The sequence below is a fragment of the Sebastes fasciatus genome, chromosome 3 (genome assembly GCF_043250625.1).
Source record: "Sebastes fasciatus isolate fSebFas1 chromosome 3, fSebFas1.pri, whole genome shotgun sequence".
NCBI classification, from domain to species: Eukaryota; Metazoa; Chordata; class Actinopteri; order Perciformes; family Sebastidae; genus Sebastes; species Sebastes fasciatus.
Window position 1 is genome coordinate 33,540,269 of NC_133797.1, and position 22,635 is coordinate 33,562,903.

The window sequence follows — 22,635 nt, forward strand, 5'->3', positions numbered from 1 at the left end:
AAAACATACTGCGTCTATATGCAGTTTTATTACGCCGAGCCATTACGTAATGTCTTGTAGAATTTATTAGCAATAGAGTTTTCTGATTTCCTCATTAAAGGGGATCTATGTAAGAATCAGAAATTGCTTGTTAACAGTGACACCCACACGCACTACATGGATGCAAGCGGGCATCGGTTAAAACAGTGAGGTGACACACATGAGACTGAACGTGATTGACAGCTAAAACCACAATATCACTATTTATTACACGGCTGTGTTGAATACTCGATTCTGATTGGTCAATCACGGCGTTCTGCGGTCTGTAAGTTCTTTATAGCAGACCGTTGCTATGTATAGCAGACTGTTGCTATGGGCGCAGTTCTGATGTCGGACTCTGACGGACCGTTTTTGTGTCAAAATATTGATTTCTTAAGTAAGTAGCCGTGTAATAAGCGGGATAATGTACAGCGAGCGGGTCATTGTTGTGAAAGAAACCCCTTCAGGGTGATGAGAGCGGCATCGCCCTGTCGGGGTTTCTTTCACAACAATGACCGGCTCGCTGTACACTATCCCTTACATATTTCACATACTTGGCAGTAATGTTAGCTTACCTGTTGAATAGGAATTTTGCCAGCTCGGGGTCCGTTTTGATTCCAAAAACCAAACGAAGGTCCCTCCCTGAATCGAAGGCCCGGCCGATGTTGATGCTAGTTTTCCTCCAACGTTGGTCACATTCCTGTTTTGTATCTTCACCAGATATAACTTTGTTTTTTTTGTGCTTCCGATGAGTTTGTGTTGGTGTCTGAGTTGTGGTGGGGGAATAATCGGACGCCATTTCTAACCAAACATTAGCTATCGGTGCACACTGTTGGCCCTGAAGCAGAGCTGAAAATAAAGGCACTCGTGAGCGCGCATGACGTCACATCTGGTTGGATTTTTCCCCAAAAAAACGTCCCGCATTCTTCACATTAAAAGCAGTCTACAGGCTGATAGAGGAAACCCAGAAAGTCGCGGAAGGTCTAATCTTTTAGGTTAGGTTACAATCTATTCACACGTTGGAAATAAAAAACGATTAAAACACATTTATACATGTAAAAACTTACATACAGTCCCTTTAAATGACGATATGATGTCTTGGTAGGGCCCGACTGACACTGGATTTTTTCCGGTCAATAAGTTTTTTTCAGAGTAAAAAAATCAGATAAGGATTTGTCTGCCAATTTACAGTTTTTGGCACAAATACATAAACACTTCTGATGATTGTTGGGAAATTACAGTGAACTAATTTATAGAATTTAAATCTCTGTGAAAGTACGAGTGGTTTTAGTGTTATGGTATTATAAAATGTGAAGGATAAGGATAAGGTCGCCTATGTTTCTTTTGTTCTAAACCATTTTAATTTGTATCCATGCATACACAAACAAAACCTCTCACATAAGACGGAAACATATAAATGTTAATGTTATTCCTTGTACTACATCCAATGATCACAGAAACACAAACGCAAAGGAACAGTGATGCTCTCGTTATGATCGGCCCGTGCTTTACTAATGGCATATGCTTGTAACATCAGGTGTTTCTTTAATGAACACGCGGCGAAATCATTCACGCCTGGCTGGCTGCTCATCATGATAAGCAGCAGTGACATGGCCCGTTTTCATCCTTATGTTATTCACAGGGGGGGGGCTTTGTTAAGCTGAAACGTCACCATCATCCATCTCTATTTATAGCTAAACTCTGACACAGTGGCAGATGATGTCATATGTTGCATTAGTGTGTGCACGTGCACTGCGAGGGTCTATGGGACTATTCAGCAGCAGCAACGAGAGAGGTCTCCTTCATGGTACGCATGCATTGATGAAGCATGGGTCAGCGTTTCAGAGCCCAGAGCTGAGTTTAATCAGATAGGAATTACAGCTGTGAGGAGAGATAAACTGAGTGATGAAACCATGAGAGACGGAGCAAAAACCATGTGTCACTTCCTGTGGTGGGACTGAAAGGATTAGGCTAATAGCTGATGGAAAGTTTATCTGAGGGGAAAAAGTTCAGTCCTTTCAATGACAGAAACTTTTGTTGAGTAACCGGTATGTAAGGCAGCCCTCGGGGGCTAAGACGGTGAGCTTTTGTACTTGGCACTCACGAAAGAAGACTGATAAAAGGTAGTCTAATACTCACGAAGGCTTTCAAGCAGGGATTTTAATGTGATAAGGATTATATGAACCGGAGAGGCTTGGCAGCTTGACTCTTAGGTAGTGAATTAAATAGGCGCTCATCGATGAATAGCGATGTAATAAAGACAGCTTTATTATCACATGGAGTAGTAGTGAATGTGGTGGCAGTCCGGGCCAATATATGACTCAGACTGAAGGGAATCTGGCTCAGCTGTCACTGAAGAGCCATTGTTGAGGTGAAATAAAGAGCTGTATTGACTCCCCTCATCTGCTCGTTCTCTGTGGGACCTACTGGTGTGGTTCAGTGGGAGGATGGATGACATGATGGATGCTGCAGTGTCACTGCAGTTTTAAGAAACCAGTTAGACCCAATGGTACTGTAGCTAATCCCCCCTAATCATGCTGAGCTTGATTTGACATCAGCGGACTATATGACTGATCTGTGACCAGTTAGACCTCAGTCTCGTGTTGTTGTGACTTTTATAGTGATGGGCAGTGAGCAGTGGACGTAGAATAGTATTTCTACTCTTTTGACCTGCATGAGTTTACCTTTATCAAACCGTTCTGCTCCTAAATGTAATGGGTTCTTCCTTTGGCCCATGCTACACCCTTCCACCGAGTTTCATGAAAATCAGCTCAGTAGTTTTCCCGTTATCCTGCTGACAAACGGACAAACAATCCAACAAACCAAACCATAACATAACCTCCTCGGTGGAGGTAATGAAGTAATTTATCAGGCAGAAATGCCAAACATTTGTATTACGTCACCCACTCTTGTAACTTGTGGTGGACATTTTCCACTATTTTCTGTAGATTATACTATTAAACAAATACATATAATATAATATAATCAATCAACCCGGTTGCACTAAATGGCATATGAATGACACGGTAATCGCAAGTAATTTTGCATGTAATAAGAACGCCGTTCTTGCTTTTTGGCGTGTCATTTGTACGCCATGTAGTCTGTACTGACTGCAATGTAAACACATTGTTAACGATGTCATGATATGATCATATCATCATGATTTAATTCCACTGGAATTCAATAAATGCTAATGACCATTTGTGTTTGGATGCAGATAGGACCTGTGCTATGAAAAGTGGCCTATTCTCATTAGAAGTACATCCCCTGTCCAACGTGTCCTAACAAAATTCAGCTCAAATACTGTAGTGTGTGGGCCAAAGTCTGATCATGTCACCCACTACAGTACATCTAATCCAGCAGGCTAAATCCTATATCACCCCCTCCAGTGTGCTGCACAGCGTTGAGATGTTGAGTCACTGTAATAATTAGCCATTTCCTTGTAAAACTGGCACAGATGACATGCAGCATTGTGGTACTCAGTGTATGTTGTATATAAAAATCTAACATGACGACCTAAAAATACATCATCTGTCAGTTTCATCCACAAGTCAACATCAAGAACGCTTCCCTGAGTTTTTATCACATCTTCTATCAAAGACGAAAAGTCCAACAAAAATCCACTTAACCAGCCTCCAGCAAATGTTCACCACAAAGGAGTCTATTCAAGTTGAGGACGAGCCTGTTTTAAAAAAATGACCTAACCATGAGAATATATAGCACAGCTGACTGGGATCTCTCATGCGTAGGAAGATAGAAAGAGAGAGAAAAGGAGGGGGAGGAACAGTGCATTTTACTCCACTGGGTCTCCCTGTTCATTCAGGGTCACATTACTTGAAACCACGGAACAACGTGGGTACATCCAGTTCATTGAGCCCAAACAAGCTCCGGGTCTCACCGGACCTTTCCTAAATGGGGGACAACATATTTTTGTTGGTGATCTAAGGGACGTCACAATGCTCCCACTCGGGAGAATGAAATTAAGCACGACTGACTGGAGGAAACATGGATCTAATGCACTCTTCCCAAACAGCATGCGGGGGATTTCTAAAAGCAGAGCTTTGAAGTTGGGTTTGCATGTCGTTTTTGGACATTGTTACTGAGGTATTTTACTGCTTTTGTGATATATCCTTTACCCATTTGGAGGGCTGGGGGAAAAAATCGATACAGCAGAGTATCGCAATATTTTGCGAGGCAATATTGTATCGATACACAGACGCCAAGTATCTATCTTTTATTATATAAACTATTAACCTCTTTACAATCCGACGGCAGCTATTCTGTCTTTCAGAGGTTGTAGAAGGCTAGAGTGAAGATCATATGAAACTAGAAAACCTAAGGAATCGATTGGTACTATGTAAACTATGTTGTTATGTTAGCTTTTCGCTAAATAACGCTCCAAAGTTAGGCGTGGCCATTTTAAAAAGGGGTCCCTTGACCTCTGACCTCAAGATATGTGAATGAAAACTCTGAGATGAACAGAGTGAAAACTGTATCTTATTAGATAAAACAGATGTTGACAAATTGCATAATTTGTAGTTGAAAAAAGGTAATAAATCGTAATATATCTCATTACAATACTCAGCATATAAAATATAATACATACAATATAAAATGTTTAAAATTGCAATAAGATGAGGTGATAATATCGTGGGGCCTCTGGTGATTCCCACCCCTACCCATTTCTGCCCACAACTAAAAAATTTAATTTGGGTTTGCCTAAGCACAAATGTGAAAAAATCTCAAAATCTGTCAAACCGTTTAGCTGCAAAGTGAGTTTTTCTTATCATATTATATCTAGAATTTGGCCACATGGGCAATAGACTAAGAGCAACAGTCCCTTGTGCCCAAATACTAGATATAGTATGATAAGAAAATGTCTGTACCTCAGAAACTACAAGGAGCACAATCAAGTGTTTTGTATCTATTAACTCATTATAAGTTGAATAGCAAAGGTATGCACACACATGCAGTGTAAAATAAATATTTCATATGGAAAACATGATATGGAAACACAATGATAGCTTTTTCCTCATTTTCAAAGATCTTAATTTTTACTATTAATAAAAGAATAGTAATAGAAAAATTCAAAGTTGTCCTGTTAGATACTTAGATACAAAGTATGTGCGTACCAAATTTCAAAACTTTTGATAGTAGTAAATAGTACATGAAACATGTTTACAACATAAGCTGACAGGGATTTGATATGAAAGGGTTTTTCACACAAAGGTTCTTGGTTCGGTACTGACCATTTTAGCAGATGATAGCTGCTCCCACTTACACATCTGCACAACTTCAAACATCTGCTTTCTCCAGTGTTATCACACTCAAACTCACACGGCCCACTCAAACTGCAACTTGTGCTTGACAGATTTCCAGAAAAAGGCTTAAAAGGCTCTCTATTTAAAGTATCTTCATTAGGAAAAGCACCGCTAATTGGGTTCTCTCTCAGTTCAGCCATGAAATGCTCCAGCACGATGGATCATTTTGACACCTTAAGGTCAGGATGGCGCGTTGAGAAACTCCTGGAGCTTCTACGACCTTTGGGCTGAGTGTGGCTGCCCGGTCTTATGGTTTGTCTTTGCCTGGAGAGAGATGAGACTACCAGTCAAGCTAATGATCAAAGTACATAAAGACCTCTGGGTTAAAATACTCTGCCTCATCCAGTCAACAGTGGCAGCCAATTTGCTCTTCCAAGCCTTCTGGACGGATTACTACATCTGTAATTTCTTTGTTTTCTAGGTAGGAAAATGTAAAAACAACGACACAACAACCTGAAAACTGTTCACACACCTAACGAGTGACTGTTGTTGCCCACTGCCAGCCTCCCCAGCAGTCTGACCACCTACTAAGCCACCAATCCACCACTGGATAAAGACAACAGCAAATAGTTAGAGGGTGTTTGTATAGCAGCTCTGTGTCAGTGCAGGTGCAGCGGTGAGGATCTCCAGAGATAGAAACTGACAGTTAGTGATAAGACTCCTTAAACAGGCCAGTCTCTCACCTCTGAGTATGACCTTTCCCATATTTCTATTCCCTGAAAGGTCAAGCACTGATTCCTTACTGGCTCCAGACTGCCGCTGTGTTTGAGATAGTTGCTTTGCACATCGTTAATACTTTGATAAGATGTTTTTTTTTGCAGATATCAAATGTGGACCATGTGTAATGTAGTAGACACAACTTTGAAAAGAAAATGTTCATATGCCATGCCATTTTATTTGTCATTATTCAAAGACACCCCCCAAAACTTGCAAATTGCTTATCAAGATTTGACTTGGACATGAGCTTTTTTATAATCTTATTTGAGTCTTTTCTGGCATGAATGAACATTTTCTTCAATTCAGCGTTAAATATGAGTCGTGTGTTCAACACAAGCTTCCGCAGCATCAGCTTGTGCCACATTTGTGTGTCTGTTTATTCTCGAGCACTTTATTTTTCTCCCCAGAGCCCATCCTGTGTTGTTCCTAAATGTTGAGAGAGGGGGGGGATGCACAGATCGGGCCTGAGCAAAGCCAGTGGTGTGTTGTATAACACACACACACACACACACTATATGTATATTGTGTGCCATGCATGTACAATATAGATGCAAACATGAGCAGGCATAAGCAGGCTAAAGCATGTACGCACTGGCATCACGAGCAAGCAAACATCCAAAAATGTTTGTTCAAGCCAAACACACGCACACACACACAAGTGTGTGGCGCAGCACTATGAGTCCATGTAGAGAGCGCAGCCTGAAGGGGCCAGTGCATCCATACAGAAGGTCAGGCTGAGAAGGACAGATGATGATGCACATCAGACTTTAATAGCCAGGGGACCCCGAGGTGCTCCCCTGGGTGCTGCACACTCAGCCGAAAAACAAACTGGCCCAAAACAACAGAAGGGGCGAGGAGGACTAATAAGTGACAGAGTTTGACAAGTTTGGAAAAGACAAGATGAGCAGAAATAAAGTTTAAAGAGAGCATTCAGCAGAATCCAAAGAAGGTCTTCTCATGTAATGTAATGAAAAGTGTACAGTATTACTTTAACATGCAAAAACATCAGAAGTGTTTTATAAATCATACTTAAGCTTGCACCGAAAGTAGGTCACATTTTTTTATGCATAATTCATACTTCATCTGACACAATAAGTTAAAATGATGCATATATTGCACTATATTAAGTGTATTCTAGCTTACTTTCTTTAAACATCTGTACCTGAATTTGGAGTCTTCTTCATGCTCTGGGTTTGCTGCTGGTCCACGTCTCTCAGTCGTCAGTCAAATCAGTGCTCAGGTCCTCAGAGGACACCTGGGACTGTCGTCTCGTCGTCCAAAAAAGCCTGAGTGGACTCTTCCGTGTCAGTTTCTCCCTGCACTTGTTCTTATGCGTCTCGCTCCCACTGCGTGATGACACTGTGTGTGTGACTGCAGGCAGAGCAGATGCAGAAATGCCGTGTGATCCGCTGAGCTCGATGATGATGTGCACTTTAGTTGAGAGTCTCGAGACCGCACGACCATGGTAAGATAACTGTGAGCGCATGTGGGGGTGATGGGAGGGATGGAGGGGGGTTTCCACTGACGCGCTTTTACGCACGGATCCCGATTGGAGATGGCACGGTATCTATCCAGTGGATGGCTCATCACTGAAAGAAACATATTAAGTACTATTAAAAATAATGATTTAGTCACAGCCTTGAAATAAAATATGTGATGGACTCATCAGAGGAACAAAACAGCCTTGATTCTCCAGCCTTGAGCCTCAATTCTTCCAATATTTTGCATTACATAGACTATATACTGCGTATATTATGGATAATAACTTCTGGATAACAATAGATAATTCAACTTATGTCTTAATTTGAGCTTGTGAAAAAAGTGAGCTAGTGACTGTTTGATTGAATGATGTGAGGGATGGATTTAAGCAACGAATAATGATGAAAACAGACCCAAATTCCATAGTAGGCTATATATTACAGACCCATACTCTTATAGGGTAACTTGGGTATTTTTTAACCTGGACCCTATTTTCTCATGTTTTTGTGCCAAAGTGACAAAAGGAGACTACATTTTTTTTAAACTAGTCCATTATTGAAGGATAACGCTGCGAATTGAGCTGCAAGGCTGCAAATGAGCAACATTATGTTCACTAAAAAAAATTGTTTTTGTCACTGACCTGCTCAGATTGTTATTATAAGTGTCTAACAACATTATGGAAAGAACCCTACAGAGAAATAACATGCTTTTCTTACCTTTCGCTTGATCCGATTTGTTTAATTGTGTCCAAGTCTCGTTCAAGGAGAAGTCTCGTTGTGAATTCTGAATATCCCTGCTACTCTGGCTCCACATCCACATTGTGGAAATCATCTAGATATGCAGCCGTGACACTGAAAACAAGCTATAGCTTTCTGTACTCCAACACAACAAACTCTGCCTGTTGGCACCATGGATGTATCAAGGCTGGCACCCACTTGGCACTGCGCACACCTGTCATCGGCAACACGATACCTCGCGAGATTTCAAGACGTATTTTTGTAGGCCAATCAAGGCTTATTGAAAGAGGCTGGGACACGTGGTGCCTTCTAATAAAACTGGTGAGGTCTGTTAACAACACTGGAAGTCGTGTACACGATATGTTTGGCGTAGAAGTGTCGTGAGAACACTGCTGCTAAGCAATGGCAATAGTTACTGTCTGCGTCTAGACAACAATTTCGCAGGTTAGCAAGCGGGCAACATAATGCAGTAAATGCATATGCATAATGACAGAGGACAAAGATGAGGCTGTTGGGAATATCAACATTTTCCTCAGATATATTATAAAATTATGAAGAAAAACAATATACGACTAAAATTTATATATAATAACTTATTATGCACCAAAAAATGTCATGGCCTCCGTCATTTCTGACAACGTCAACAAACACAAGCTTTCAGAAACTTTCCATTTACGAAGTCGTGAATATCACAAGAGCTTTTTTGACAATGGTTTGACATAGATTGTGTTGCAGTAACGCTGCCGCCATTTTGGACTGAAAACGCCAATGAGGTCATTGCCATGAATGTATAAAAAAAGACGTCTGCAAATCAGAGGATAATTTTTTTTCGAGGTAAATCAACTTCCCAGTACGTACACTTAAATAGTCCTTATTTAAATCATTATGTCCTAAAAGTTGTAAAATTAACTAACAGCGGAATCCAGAGTTATTTTCCTCGGCATAATGAACGTGCATCAGACCCATGGGACTGCACCGTCCTGCACGCTCTTATGACATGTCCGGTTCTGCCAGCTTCCTGCTAGCTGTGTGCGGCTGTAATAATGGATATATTGGCTGTAATTCATCACTTTTATTATCTTATATGGGCTGTATGCTGTAAGCCTGTACCGTGTTGGATGTATTGACGTCTCTGTTCCCAAACAACCGGCTATCGGCCAGTAGCTAGTAGTGCTAGTAGCATGACTTGTACAGAATTTATTGTAGTTGGAGGCTATTTACTAACACAATGGGCAAAAGCACAGGACACAACCTCTTATACATCCATGGTCTGTGGTCTATTGAACATTGATTTTGGAGGTCCTTGACATGAAAAACTTTGAGATTGCTCTCAAAATCTGTGTGCTGTATTTTTCTAACTTTCATCCATGATTCACTTTATGCTCCTCTGGGAAGCAGCTGGGCAAAAAGTTAAATAAATAAATGAATAAGTAAGGAAGTAAATAGCTGTAATAGTATGCATATTATATTTTCATTGTTCAAGGACAATGCAAAATGTCGGGAGCGTAGCTCTGCTGCTGGGTGCCAACGTTACAATGGAACGAACAATTGACTTTCACTTCTTAGCGATATATGTTCTTTGCTTGAGCTATGGGGTAGACCTATGACATGCGTAGTGTAACTGGAGCTACGGTCGTGCGTTGCTATTGGCTCAATTTCGACAAGCGCAGACCAGATTTAACTGATCATGTGTTGCACAAACGTTTATGATACTTACAAGTTTTGTTCCATAAAATAATCTCAACAAATTATGATTTTTTAAGTATGAATGCGATCGCCAGAAGGCATCCAACTAAAAACCCATTGAAAAACACCATTGACTTCGAGCAAGGGAACCAGAAGTGCTGATATTGCTAACTCATTTCTGGGTTTTGGGACTCATTCCTGCAGCACTCTATGCCAGACACTAATAATAACAATCAGAGCATGTCATGGCAAAAACAAGCACTTTTAGTGGCCATAAATGACGGTGCCAGCTTGCCCCAATAGCACCATATTACAGCTTGTGAGCAGCTGCCGTCTGCAGCGTTATCCATCAATACTCCATCCCTATTAGTTAGTTTGACACAAAAACACATATACAAAATATAGGTTAAATATAGGTTGAAAAATACCGAAGTTCGCGTTTAATGCTGCGGATACTTTATCATCACCTTTCACATCACTTTGGTGTAAGCAGACTCCTAAAATACAGACATACTAAAGAGATAAAGACATGATGATGCTCTCTATGGTTGACAGATGCACTCCCTGACCAGGCAGTGCTGTTCAACAACACCTTCACTTTGGTGCTAATCATAAATGTGCACTTCTGTGATGGACTGCAATGACTATCAGATAATCAGTGGCACGTTTATGTGTGTTGCAGTAAAACGACTGTCCAATGCTGCCCTCTTCTGGTGAAAAGTGAGACTGGCAATACTTCAATGGCTTTCACTCCGAAGCAAGAAAGGCAAAAACATGGCTGTTGTACTACAGCAATATTAGGCTATAACATCAAGACCATCTCTCTTATTATAGCAGGAACAGCACATGGTACTGATAACACTAAGAATGATGGTTTCATGTAAGTGCCCCACTGAGCCAGCATGCATATTAGCAGGGACCTGCAACTGGAGCATCTAAATGGATGGTGTTATTAGTGCTTTTTCTGCTATGACATGACAAAGTGTCTGCTGTATTACACCGGACAAATATCTGCTCCTCAGTTTTACACAATTTCCCCAAATTTTACTGTGTTTATACTATATATTGATACGCCTATACAGTTTCCATTCATATACATTTATGCAGCAAACATGTTCATAATTAAACACAATAATCAGTAGGGCGTGAAAATGTAGCAGTCTACAACTTGTTGCAGGTGAAACGGCTCAAAAGCAGACTCAGTAAAGTACTCAAATGAGGTTTAAACAATCTTTACCTGGTCAAATAATAGTCTGTAACAAGAGAGCAGTCACAGCGAGCACACTGCATCAATGAACTGAGTAAAAGGATTTAAAAGTTCTTGAAGATAAGCCAAAGAATGAAATTCTTAGCTACAGTAGGTAAGCTTTATTTTACTTTTCATATTCTTCCTTTGGTCCAGAATCAGTTTGACGATTGCTGTCACCTCCTGGTATGAAGGACTATTTCAACTCTTCAAAATAAGTTACAAAAGGCAAAAATAATAATAATTGACGGGGTAATTTTACTCCATCTGTCTCTACATGTTCAACTTGACCGTTTCAGGTAGCTTAGCAGTTAAAAGAGGGTTATCTATATTAAGACGTTGCTTACATTTAAAGCTATTTGAAAAAAATAAATAATGCCAGTATTAAGGTACTTTTGACTAATTAAAGACACAGAGCAATGTCACAAAAGGTCATTTAAGGTCGTATTTAAGAGTTTGACGGGTAAAATCTAATTTCTTCATTCAGTAGAATGGTGTACTCTCTAAGTGCGTAACATAGACCACATCAGAAACCATCAGAAACCTCAACGTGTCCTTAAAAAGATGGTTTCTCAGTATAGCCGGTTTATATTATGAAGTAGGCTTGGAAAACGTCAGCCGTAGTGTTTATCTGAGGTTATTGTGGTTTGTGTGGACGTGGTGGCCACATCAGCAGCTGTCCACCAGTGTTAGTATTTTTTTCATATCTGGTCACATTTTGACACCCAGAAATTTTCCAAAGAAATGACACTACCCTTTATGGCTTTTGTGTTCTCATATTACACACTTGTTTCCCAATTTGGGTGCACACAAGTCGGTTAACATACTGTCACACATGGCTCTTTAATTTGCAAGTAACACTTACTTTTGTGTTTTACCGAGCTCCTCTGGCAAAAGGCCTGCAGCCTGGGAGAGATGGCCTTTTGAGGACAGGAGCCAATAGGCAGACGGAGGAAGCGGAGACTTGACTTCTCAAATAAAATCTCTTTTTGTTTGGATTTGTTATCATTAGCTAGAAGCTTAAAACATTGGATATCTTTAAGTGTGTTAGATGTTTAATTTTGTTGTTGGTCAAGTTTCCCCCTTGTGTCTGTTTAGGACTCCATGTGTGTGTATATAACAATATTAACTGATATATAACCCCCTTGTGTGTCTTTTGGAAGTTCAGTCGATTTGGTTATGTTAGGTTAAAACATTAGTTTTCTTTATTGCTTAGTTGACCTGCATTTTTTCTAGCTACTTTTTCTAGTTTCTTATGTTATATAATTTTATTCACTTTTGTCATTTGTTGTCAAAGTTTGAAACTGTAAAGCCATGCTTCTTTTCTACACCTTTGTTCCCTTTGTCATTTCTGCTTGGTCCCTGACATAAGACTGTATATTAGAAGTGGACGTAGTAACTGTGATGTCACACATTGGTTTGTGGACTGCCGTTTTGAAGCCTTGAGCATTTTGGCCGTCGTCATCTTGTTATTTGGAAGTGACACGAGAGGGTGGAGCTAAATACAACCTAATGCTGAATAAGACATTTTCAGGTGACCAAAAAGGTTATAATTAACTTTCATGAACTGAAAACACACTGTGAAAGAGTTAAAGTTGTAAGACGAAAACACGGACAACTCTCAGACCGGACAACGCTGTGGTAGCGACCTGTCAATCACAAGATAGCCACGCTCTAAAGCATCCCCTGCTTTATGGTCTATCTGACTCTAAATGGGACCATAATTTACTAAATGAACATCATGCTGTATTGACGAAGACTTGAAACTAGCAATTGAGACCTCAAACTCATGTTTACAATGTTTACCGAGGTAATAAATCAAGTGAGAAGTAGGCTCATTTTCTCATAGACTTCTATACAATCAGACTTCTTTTTGAAACCAGAGGAGTCGCCCCCTGCTGGCTGTTAGAAAGAATGCAAGTTTAAGGCACTTCCTCCTTGGCTTCACTTCTCAGACCCGGAGGTTGCAACCTGCTCCCTGCCAGCGGACCACAATGGACACACATAAGGTTTTTGTGTGTTTTTATCGTTGGTGATTAACTACTACAGTGCAATCATAGTGTATTTTTATCATCATATAATCAATGAATCAAGACAAAGGCAGGCTGGCAGTGGTTAAAAAATAAAATTTTAAAAAGGCAGATACGGTCAAATTAAGCACAAGGCTGAAAAGATGAAGCAACTGGTAACACAATAATAAACAGCAGGCATACGCTGCTGGAGAAGGTACACAGGTCAAATAAAGGGAAGTGTGAAAACTGGTGGTTTTGAACTGGGGTAAACACAGTGGTCAGAAAGTAAGCTCTGATGAAATAGGTGGCATTCAGTTGTGAACAGACCCACACTCAGTCACAGCAAATACCACCATGTGATTTGGGTCAGTGGCTGACGATGAATGTGCAAATACCACAGAATGGGCCTAAGGGGCATGTGAACTACAGCAGGTGCTCTCCATTTTAATAAATAAAAGATCAACAGTTTATTCTATTAAACGAATCAAGGGTATCATTGCAGTGTCGGTCAGACCTTGTTTGTGTAACACGTGTGGTTCAGTTTGACTCACACTTCCTGCCCTCCACCTACAAACACCAGCTGTACAGTTTGACGGGAACACAAGTCTGGTGATGAGGTGGTGGTGAAGTGAGATCATTTTGCATTGATAAAAATCAAAAGTCAGTTAATCTGTGTTGCTTTTATTGAATATTCTACATTTGTTCGCAAATCCATTCGCACGCTTTGTTGTCAAAGTACAACATCTGATATAGTTTAGAAACCACTTTAATAAAATCAGCATGACGTTTGATTCTACAGCACAAATGTTGTGTCATATACAGTACATGTTTACACATCATATACACAAGAAAAAAATAAAAGCAAAAAAAAAAACAGAACTAGAAACAAACATTATCACAATAAATGAAAACATATTATTCATTCCCTTAATAGTGATACACAATTACAATTCTTAACATTAAAATCGATTTACAATAACTATAATTTAGTTTTTATGTTTCATATTTGTGCCAAATTAACTCCATTATGAATATATAGATTATACTTGTATTCATATATTGTGTGAGAGCTCTACACTAACTGTAGACATGCAAACCACCCACCCACACACATCCCCCCAGTTAAGTCAGTGGTTTGTACCACATGTACTTTTTCACAGCCTTCTCATGCATCCTTCAAAAATATCTGATCAATATCAAATTTGGAAAAGCTGAAGACTGAATTTTTTAGCAAATGATAACAGTAAAAGACATTTTAAGATTTTTTAATTCACATCACAGACTATAATCAGTTAGAAGGAACCAACTCAAGGGATGTGGCTCTTTAACTATGTGTCACTGGTCACACTAGTTTTCCTTTAGGAGAAATGGCAAAGCAAGAATCTAACGTAAATGTATACAAGACTTTTTCCACAGGTGCAGTATGATGCTTTTTCTGTAAGTGCCAGGATTGGCGTTCTTTCTGCAGGTAAGTAAAGCAGGTAAGGGTAGGAGGAGTTGTGTGTAGTCAGTATAAAGGTAAGTACAGTATATTAGGGGTAGCAGAGGGAAAAGCATTATGTTGGATTTGTCTGAGGGAAAAAAAAATATTCTGACAAAAATAAATAAAATAGATTAACGTTTCATGTTGGCTGCACCGATTTGACTGTTATCAGCTCATTAAATGTGTGTTTCCTATAATCGGTCATTATAAGCACCATAGACGTGGATCAGTAGGGGCCTGCTACACCTATTACATTGTAAAAATTAAAGCGAAACTTAAAAGCAACACGTTCTAACACATTGAATGAAATGTTACGCTTTGAACACAAACAAAACAGCGTCTTTAGGTTTAGGCATCAAAACCACTTAGTTATTTTTAGCCAAAACACAATCTTTTCCCCTTAACTTAACTAAGTTTGAAAAGTGCAAGTGAAACTTAATGTTGCGAACACAAAGACAAGTACACGTTGGTTTCACATGGGATGCGAACTTGCAGTTGATCTAACAGATAAATATCATCATTTAACATGGAATGCCCATAATACCTTACACACCCAAGAATACTTATTATTACTAAAGTTTCTTCTTAAGTAATGCTCTTTTAGTGTTTTTTTAAAACCATATATAGTATTTTGTTGTGTAAAATGATTTGGGAGGGAATTACATTCTTGCATTGCTCTGTATATTGCTGTACAACAACAACAAGGATCTGAAGAGTGTGAACCGCTTGTATTGTGGTTCACATGCCTTTTCCTGTCAGTGCCATTTCCTTAATGAAAAACTATTTCCTTAACGGTTGAATGTTTCAAGCATGGCAAGTGAAAAATCAGCAAGATGTCTCGGTATAGTCGAGGAAACTCCTCCTACCAAGACAAATGATATTGATCTTGAGACAACGTTGGAGGAAATGTGAACAGACGGACAAGTTTAAAGAAGCTGCACCCACACCCTGCAGACAGCATTCAGTGGTTTACTACTGTAAGTAATCAGCATGTGGACTGAAGAGGTAAACCTTGTGTTTATAGCAGTTAGGTCAAAGACTGATACATGTGTACATGTAGAGTGAATACTATCTGCACACACAAGAGGAAACTACAGCTGAAGCAGGCAGAGCTGCTTGGATATTTAGTTTATAACAGCGTGTAGAGGGAAATCTGAACTCACCATGGGGACGATCAGCAGGATGAAGATCATAGTGACCAGCAGGGTGATGGTGCAGGCGGCGATGAGGATTAACACCAAAGGTGGACTTTTCTCGTTGGTAAGGGCAAGAGCCACCACTGCTGATTCGGAACATGGTGCCTCTCCTGAGTGAAATTATGACAAGGCAAACATGGGTTACACCAAATAAAATGTCTTTATGCAGATGGTCCTGTAGTAGTCCTATTCCATATAGCGATAGCATTTGTAGAACAACTTTAACTATATTTTTTTTACTTCTAAATGACAGAGACCTGAGGGAGAGGTCATCTAAAACTAAAAGAAGGTAGATAATCACTTTGTATGTAGATAGACAAGCGCATACTGCAGGGCCGTCTCTAGCCCTTTTGGTGCCCTAGGCGAAATTCTGATTATTCAAATTATACCCCCCAGAACTCTAACCCTAGCCCCGTAAACCGCAACACACATCAAACATCACAATGGTTTTAAGATAAATATCAAGATTTTTATTTTCATAAATAACTGTATTTATTATAATATAAATAAAGTGATGAAATCTACACTTTTATTAACAAATAAGTGCGGCCGGGCAAATGAAAAAGTGTGAGAAAGAGAGTTATGGGCTGAAAAGTGTATTTATTTATTTATTTATTTATCTATTTATCTATTTATCTATTTATTTATTTATTTATTTATTTATTCATTTCTTACCTCAATGTAGAAAATGAGGAAGGGTGCCCACTGGCATTATTTTTATTATTATTATTATTATTATTTATGCCTTAAGCTGGCCCTGACATACTGTAGGAAATGGCTCAGAATAAGTAACAGACATGGTCCACCAGTGGTTGCACATTCAGATTATTTACTTAATGAGAGAAGTAATAACACAACGTAAAAATATTACACATGAACTCCTGCATTTGAATATTTTACCGAGGGAAAAGTACGTAATGTTATCGGCAAAACGCACAGTAGCTACGGGAATAAAATAATAGATTTTCATATGCTATCTATTTGGATCTAGTCTGTAAGTATATTTGTTTTATTGGAGTTTTATCACAATAAAGAGGTGTAAAAAAGTGTTAGACTTCTCTGGAGTCTAACTGACCCCAAACAGTAACATCACTATGTAGGATAACATACTGTGAATTTCTTTGTCGTTGTCATTTCAGTATTTTGTCACTTTCATCAAATGTGCAAGCCGAGTTTGTGGCAAATTAAGGGAGGGGTTAACACTTCAATACTTTTCTAGGCTACATATAAGAAAAGGGACAGAACATCAATTAATTGAATTGGCTTTTTTTTATATACACATACAGCAGTGGGGTCACAAATGTTATACCAATTTTATATACTGTTGAGTATTTTTTATAAATGCATCATATTTTATAAACTCATATGTTCTGTATGTAAAATCTTAGTCATAAGTAACTGGTAACTATAGCCTTCAATTTTGTAGTGGAGTAAAGAATACATTTCCCTATGATATGTACAAGAAGTATAAAGCAGCATGACATAGGTTACTGAAAAAGGTACATACTGTATTTATACACTGTACAGTACTTGGTTTACTACCCTTGAGAGAAAACTTTGTCGTTTTTAAGAAGAAAAAAAGAAAGAAAACACACCTCTTATAAAAAGTGTGTAGACGCTGCATTCGTCTTCCACACCTGGAAACTTTATGAAGACACATTTGTAGAAACCGGAGTCATCCACAGTCAGGTTGCTGATGGTGATGGTGTGGTACTTCAGAGATCCGTTGGTCTGGATCCGGTCTGTGTATCTAGTCCCTGGGGTGATTTTGTCAGTTGATCCTGGATTGGGGTGATAGTAAAACACCTCTGCCCTCTCCTCAGCATCCTGATACAGATACATCCCATCATACCCTTTAGTGATGTTGGAACATCCTGCGAAGGAACACTTCAAGGTGACGCTCTCGCCGGACACTCGCCACACTGCCTTGGACTCTGTCATAAAAAGAGACAAGCTGTCTGATTAGAGGGTTTAAAACATGAACCATCTACACAGTATTTCTGGAAGCAGCAACGGCACAGTTTAAAAATATTCCTCTCAGCTGGTCTGGTGAACATCGTTGCAGGCAGACTTCAATTACCTGCACAATTTTCTAAAAATGTTTTAAGAAAAGTAAATGGTCGTATACCTGCACTGGCAGAAAGACAGAGCAACAGTGTGAACCAACAGAGGTGCATCATCTTGCAGCACTGACTGCATATCGTCTGTGTGTCTCACACACAGATAGCACGACAAACAGGGCTTCCTCTACTGTTTGATGTGGGGTGATGATGTGCAACCAGTCGTTTCCTTATGATCCTTAGACAGTGACGAGACCTCTAGCTTGGCTACAACGCTGCGATGTTGAAGGCAAGACGATGAAAATGTGTAGATGGAAGAAAAGATAAAGACTAAACAACCTTTAAAGGTCCCATATCGTGCTCATTTTCAGGTTCATACTTGTATTTTGTGTTTCTATTAGAACATGTTTACGTGCTGTAATGTTCAAAAAACCCTTTATTTTCCTCATACTGTTGGCCTGAATATGCCTGTACTTTCCCTCTGTCTGAAACGCTCTGTTTTGACAGAATTGCAACAGAATTGCAACAAAATTGCAACAGAATTGCGTTGCTAGGCAACAGCTTGGGTCCTTGTTTACTTCCTGTCAGCAGATGGCATTCACATGCACTGCAACCAGGAATAAACTGGGACACATTTAGAATGTTTACATTTCAAATTGTGTCAAGGGTCTAAATATTGTATATTTGTGACATCACGAATGGGCAGAAATCCTGACAGCTTGTTTCAAATGCAGAGTTTCTGAATACGGGTTGTGTGTATTTCCCTGTGGATTGAGCGTTTCGATACTTTCACAGTATTTATATAGGACTTTAGCCTGCTTTATAATAAAAAAACATGAAAATCTCACTTTTTTTATAATATAGGACCTTTAAAGCTGAAGTAGGTAGAAATGGAGCAAATATGATAAAAAAAGAAGTATTTTTATAAAACAGTCACTATATCCTGACAGTAGTGCATGAAAAAGGTAATCTGAAAAAATCATGTGTCTCTGTGTCCTCCGGTGCTCCTTATGGCATCTGCAAGATTTCACAGACCGGAGGAAAACAACCAATCAGAGCCGAGCTGGAGCCTTGCCGTCGCTGAGCAGCTGTCAATCACTCACAAACCCGTCAGTCAAACTAGGCAGCGCTGATAAAATATGAATCAATATTCTGTTACTGTAATGCCTATTTCTCTCCTCAAATGTTTTCAGAAACATCTTGTAGTGTACTGTTTAGCTGTAAAATGATAAAGTTTGTGACCTGGCAGCCATGTTGAGTTCAGTTGAGGAAATACCAAGCACCGCCCACCAGCTGGAGCACACTTTCTCATTGTGGGACACTTGATGTACTGAGACATAATTCATTTCAAGAAAATTTGTTTCACTTGTGACCATCAAGATGTCTGATGTGAAAAAAGTCTATTGCCTCATTAACCCCACAGTATGGCCCAATTCACCAACCACCCCCTACACCCTCTCCCTACCCACTTCCACTCTGTTTGCAGGTTCGCATGGAGGGCCCGCCATATTGAGGGCCATTCCAAACCAATTCACGGGGAGTGGATGTAAGTTAAACATTTACTTGTAAACTTCTCAAACTGAGATATTTAATTTATTCTACTTTATTGTCATACAGATGTCAACAACATAAAGTAAATAGATTGTATTTAGGATCAAATATAACCTTGTCCAGTCTAGAAAACGGTAGACATGTTCATTAGACTGTATATATATATATATATATATATATATATATTTATAATTTTTGACTCTTATCAAGAGCTAGAGTCCCATAATTTATTATATCTTCAACTGTGCAATACTGACTTAACAGTGTAATAATTCAGCTGTGCAATAATCTCGTTTACACTGGCATTATCACTGCATGTATTTATACAGAACATTCAAACTAATATTCTTACTTTACACTATTCTTGCATTTTTAGAAATGCATGCATTTATATTATTTGCATATATCTTATTTTTCAGCAGTATTATTTGCACGTAGTTATATATATTTCTTATTTTAAGCGCTTTGAGTAGTTGGAAGACTAGAAAAGCGCTATATAAATGCAAGTCCATTTACCATTTATTTACATTTTCTTATGATTATCTATATTAATATATATATATATTCTATTTGACAAATTGTATATTGTGCCACCTGGCCAGAGCTTGTTTACTAGACTGAGGTGAGATCGCCCCCTAGTGGAGGGTTTGGGGGCTATTTTGACTCAACAGGTACAAAACAGACATGTGCTTGTGGACACAGTGGGGGCATTTTTATGAGTATTTACATCATCCCAGGCCACAAAAAAAAACTATAAAAGCAACTGCAACAAAAGCTATAGCTTTTAACATACAGGTGGTGGACGAAATTACAGGAACACCTTACAGTATACTACAACACATTACAATAATCATGCAATCAAAAAATCAAGTTTTGACCCTATAGCCGCTGACTGACCCCATTTACATTAAAAATCCTAAAAACACTGATCCCACAGACTCTGTTCTGAACTCCCACACATTTTTTCAAGACCATATTTGAAAGTCTATGGTCATAGCTCCATGCACTTGATTTTTTTTACATGAACATTGTCACATTTTTGTCAACAAATCAAATAACTCCTGTATGCAAAATAATATTAAAAAATGAAATAAAATAAATAAAATGAATAAAATGAATAAAATAAAATAAATAAAATGCATGGACTTTCAAATGTGGCCTTGAAAAGATACCATCCCTTTGACCTGTTTCTGAGCCTCTATAGACTTTCAGAAGTGGTCTTGACTGGCAGCAGCATCTCAGCTGTGGACAGGAAGAGGCTTGATAAAGTAATCAGGAAGCCAGCTCTGTCCTGGGATGCCCCCTGGAAACAGTGGAGGTGGTGGGAGAGAGGAGGATGATGGCTAAACTGTCATCCATGATAGAGAATGACTCCCACCCCATGCAGGACAATTTCATCCTGCAGCTGTCAGACTCCACAACCAGCACTGCTCCCAGTAGACCAAATACACACAAACTGACAATGACTGCACTTTACTGTACACCAACTGTCTATCAATACTACTCAGGTGCAACTTCAATTGATACTGTGCAATACTTCAGGTGCAATTTCATTCTCACTGTGCAATATCATATTTCCACCTGTGCAATTGTGTTAATAGTCTGCTTATTGTATATATTGTTCCAATTTTTTAATATTCCCCCATTTTTATATTTCCTTCTATTTAAATTGTTCATATTTTATATGCCCATCTACTTTTGTTTTGCAATGTGTTGTATCTTGATTTTTGCACTATCCCCTTTGCTGCTGTACACTGCAAATGTCCCCACTGTGGGACTAATAAAGGAATATCTTATCTTATCTTACATGTGATGTCCAAAAGTGAACCAGGATGTACTGACACTAAGAGGACAATCTGCACATCCATGCAACACTGAGTGTTTCCTGGGAAATCTGGACTGATAACATTAAAATCCATGCCAAAGCACTGACTGACAAAGTAAAGACTGTGAGCATAAACTAGCAGAAGTAAACTCTCTTTCAGTCCTGATGTCATCTATATGTGTGCATCAACCCCTTAGTTAAAACCTCTAGCTTCTGCCTATAGCCTACATGCAAACATTAGGTTCATAAGGAAATTCATGAGGGACTCTTACTGTGTGACACGCCTGAACGCTTTGTCAGAAAGAGCATTTCTCTGTGTACAATAGAGCTTATCTGTCTTTTTTATGTTTATAAAAGCAGCTGAAACCAACTTCCTTTTCATCTCACTGCACAGATCAACTTACCTAACTTGTTCTGCAGTCTGCTCCAACCAATAAAAAACTAAACCGTGTCTCTCAGAAACGTTGCTCACGCCTCCAGGAATAATTAACAGATTTTGAAACTTGATACTCTGTTGATTCGGGGTATTTCCAGGGATCTCCTCACTGTAAATGTTTTATTGGCGACACGTGACAATTCTTATATTGCTGGTGTTCTTTTAAAATGGTTAACTCTGTTTACTTGAACTCCTATTCAATCACTCTGAGTGTAAACAAGGGTTGAATTAAGCTATATCATTTCTGTCATTTAGCCTACCCTTGAGTGGACAAAAAAATAGAAACACCTGTCAGTATAATGCAATACAATTCACCAGAACCATAATCTGCAGCCTCCAAAATGACCATGAAGCAACAAAAACTAAACATTATAACCTTAGTTAAGGTAGGATTTATTGCAGCACTGTTGTATTAGCATGTGTTCCTAATAGGTCAACTGAGCTTATATACCCATTTTTGTTGAGTCTCTCAGGTGTTCATTATTAGCTCTATATATGTTCAGTTTTTAGGCCAAAGGTCATAGTGTTGTAAAGCAAATATTCTGTAAACCTTTGTGAATTTTATCTCATTTGTTTAACAGCCTTGTGACCAGAGAAACCTTTTAATGCAAACAAAGTTTATGTTGGATACATTAAGCGTAGTCTCAAATGCACATTCGTGACCTGAAAGGAATAAATTCAGCAAATGAGGAAGAAGAGTTCCATATTTCAAGAATGAAAAAGATCATACTTATAAATATTAAAAGGGCAATTTTGATTACTTCTAAAGATGCATTTATTTATGTTAAACAATCTCACTTAAGGTCCACTTAACTTAACTTAACCACAACACGAGGTCTTGATCAACAGGTGGGGTTTGGTCCAGTTT

The 22,635-nt window shown here is 38.9% G+C and overlaps 2 protein-coding genes across 2 annotated transcripts in view; both read right to left on the minus strand.

Annotated features, from left to right (window-relative positions):
- septin9b (septin 9b) overlaps window positions 1-8,402 on the minus strand; it is a 91,522-nt gene extending 83,120 nt beyond the window's left edge. The window contains exons 1-2 of the mRNA XM_074630482.1: window positions 8,252-8,402; window positions 7,219-7,645 (exon numbers count right to left, since the gene is read on the minus strand). Of these exons, the coding sequence (XP_074486583.1) occupies window positions 7,219-7,240 (22 nt within the window). The 5' untranslated portion in view covers window positions 7,241-7,645; window positions 8,252-8,402. The remainder of the gene's footprint in view (window positions 1-7,218; window positions 7,646-8,251) is intronic.
- A 6,006-nt stretch (window positions 8,403-14,408) lies between these two features.
- On the minus strand, window positions 14,409-18,169 carry LOC141764844 (uncharacterized). Its single transcript, XM_074630486.1, has 4 exons — window positions 18,024-18,169; window positions 17,491-17,829; window positions 14,617-16,005; window positions 14,409-14,563 (listed from the first exon to the last, which is right to left on the minus strand). The coding sequence occupies exons 1-3, from the start codon at window positions 18,073-18,075 to the stop codon at window positions 15,824-15,826; spliced, it is 573 nt and encodes a 190-aa protein (XP_074486587.1). The 5' UTR covers window positions 18,076-18,169; the 3' UTR covers window positions 14,409-14,563; window positions 14,617-15,823.
- Between the last annotated feature and the right edge of the window lie 4,466 nt (window positions 18,170-22,635).

Coding starts and splice junctions, on each gene's coding strand:
- LOC141764844 (XM_074630486.1), bottom strand. CDS start 18,075: ATGATGCACCTCTGTTGGTTCACACTGTTGCTCTGTCTTTCTGCCAGT. Junction 17,830..18,023: donor CTGTCTTTCTGCCAGTGCAG/GTATACGACCAT, acceptor TTTTTATGACAG/AGTCCAAGGCAGTGTGGCGA. Junction 16,006..17,490: donor CTACACACTTTTTATAAGAG/GTGTGTTTTCTT, acceptor AATTTCACTCAG/GAGAGGCACCATGTTCCGAA.